This window comes from Morone saxatilis, unplaced genomic scaffold (assembly GCF_004916995.1).
Source record: "Morone saxatilis isolate NCDOM2014 unplaced genomic scaffold, NCSU_SB_2.0 Contig16, whole genome shotgun sequence".
Taxonomy (NCBI): Eukaryota; Metazoa; Chordata; class Actinopteri; family Moronidae; genus Morone; species Morone saxatilis.
Window position 1 is genome coordinate 27,629,719 of NW_023339718.1, and position 2,145 is coordinate 27,631,863.

The following is a 2,145-nucleotide window of genomic DNA, read 5'->3' on the forward strand; positions in this document are numbered from 1 at the left end:
CAAGGTGTCAGGGAGGGCATTCCATTTTTTTTTCCATTTACTGTGTTAATAAGGGTCATAAAGGGCAAAGCATGCATCAAGACTGGAGATAGGGCAGACCATCATTCGAGAACATACCATTTATTTGCAATGTTGTGTATTAAAGTCTTCTGAAGATTTCCACTACGAACTATTTAATAAACAGAATTTAACTCTTCCCCGAGGCAAGACTGCACAATATACTTATTTTTTAATGTAGTTTAACTAATGCAGTGGACGTTATGTTAGAGAACCATTGCAAATTGAGTATATATATATATATATATATATATGTACATCCAATGGTGGATTGAAAAAAAAAGGGCACCAGCATGCAGTTATAATGCATTTATGGTGAAACAACTTAACACCCTAGAAGGCACTTTACCACATTTCGTCCAGTGGATGGGCACCCTAGAGGGCACTTTATCATGTTTTATCTACCAAAGCACCCCCTCCCCAGTCCCCGCCAGTGTGTAAACCCTGCTGTACTATAACCATACTTGTAAGCCTACAACAAAAGAATGATTAATAGTGTGAATGTGCACACTCACTTGTGACAACGTTCTTAGAGGCATGCGGTCCACGCTTGTTGTTTTTCACCACCTCCAGTTTGACCTCATACTCCTGGCCAGGGCCCAAGCCTGACTGCTCAAAGGTGGTCTCTGGACGGCCGAGGGAGTTAAGAATCTCGCCATCCTCCTCTTTCTGCCAGAACCAAAAAACACCAGTCATCAACCACTACAAAGACTAGCCATGGCATAATGCATGGAGCGGGAGGGAAAAAAAATCATACATAATGGTGCTCTGAGTGGCGTTTGGACTTTTGACAGGGGAATGTTTAAAGAAGTTTCTATGAGCACTCAAGAAGGAAAATAAAGGGTAATTGGAGCTGTCAGGACATGCTAACAGTTTTAACTGCTATGTTTTTGCATTCTGGCCTGACTGAACCATTTTTCACAGGATAATGATTCTCATGTATGCACATTAGGCAATTACTGGATTTGAAGTAGGGGGTCTGCAGTGGGTCGTATGTGGTTTCTACCAGAGGAAAATGTGGATAATAGTAGAGGCTGTGGTACAGTCTAGAGTTCAACCACCTCCTAGAATACAGATCTTTTAACATATTGGGTAGCAGGACTCACTGTGTTTCTGAAGATGAGGTTCCAGCCATCGAAGGGAATGTCCAATGGGTCCCACTGTACCTCCACTGATGTCTCCCGCACAGACTTAAACTTGAGTCCCTCAGGCTCAGGCAGATCTGGGAGACATAGAACAAAACTCTGACTACATTTTGTATAGATTTATACTCTGTATTTAGTAAACTGCCACAGAGAGGACTGACATACGTGTAGCCACCCTAGCACTGACAGGAACACTCCTCTTGTTGCTGAGCACAGCATAGACGCTGATCAGGTACTCTACGCCAGGCTCAAGCTCCCGAATAGTGGCCGTCTTCTGGTCTCCAGGCACATGCATGTCCAGCTCCAGACCTCCAGAGGCAGTGGGTACGTATGTGATCAAGTACTCGTTCACACGCATCTCATTCTCCCAGGACAGGTCCACTGTCTCTGGAGTGACCTCCACCACTGTTAGGTCCTTGGGTGGTGAGACTGTGGAAAGACACTGAAAATCAGTGATTTGCATTTAAGGTTTTAAAGGTGCAGTAGGTAACTTTTATGAAAATAACTTTTTGTCATGTTTCGCTCATGAAAGTAGTACATGAGACTGATAATCTGTGAAAAATCAGGTTCCTCTGGCTCCTCCTAATGCTCCTAATGGCATTTGTAAGAAAGAATCCAGCAGGCCTGAACCAAAACAACAAATCAGAGTCAAGAAACATAGTTTTGTGTCTCATTCCTCAAACAGAAATTCCCGTCAAATACTGACATGGGGAATGAGAGAGAGAAAGTGTCTTTATATGCTTCTCGGCTCTGATTAGTTGTTTTCATTCAGGCCTGGTGGATTCTTGCAAATACCATTAGGAGCGCAATGAGGAGCATTGTGTCATGTACTACTTTAACATTATTAGATTTTAGTGCTGCATTTGACACCATTGACCATAATATTCTTTTACAGAGACTTGAGCAACAAATTGGCATTAAAGGAACCGCACTAAGCTGGTTT

General features: G+C 42.8%; 2 protein-coding genes across 2 annotated transcripts in view; one reads left to right on the forward strand and one right to left on the reverse strand.

The window, feature by feature from the left end:
* Positions 1 to 1,665, reverse strand: part of LOC118326013 (tenascin-like) — a 5,613-nt gene extending 3,948 nt beyond the window's left edge. Inside the window, exons 1-3 of the mRNA XM_035658896.1 lie at positions 1,368 to 1,665; positions 1,164 to 1,279; positions 573 to 726 (exon numbers count right to left, since the gene is read on the reverse strand). Of these exons, the coding sequence (XP_035514789.1) occupies positions 573 to 726; positions 1,164 to 1,279; positions 1,368 to 1,665 (568 nt within the window). The remainder of the gene's footprint in view (positions 1 to 572; positions 727 to 1,163; positions 1,280 to 1,367) is intronic.
* The window catches only part of LOC118326124 (tenascin-like), a gene marked incomplete at its 3' end in the record, with an annotated part of 40,651 nt that overhangs the window by 30,101 nt on the left and 8,405 nt on the right, over positions 1 to 2,145 (forward strand).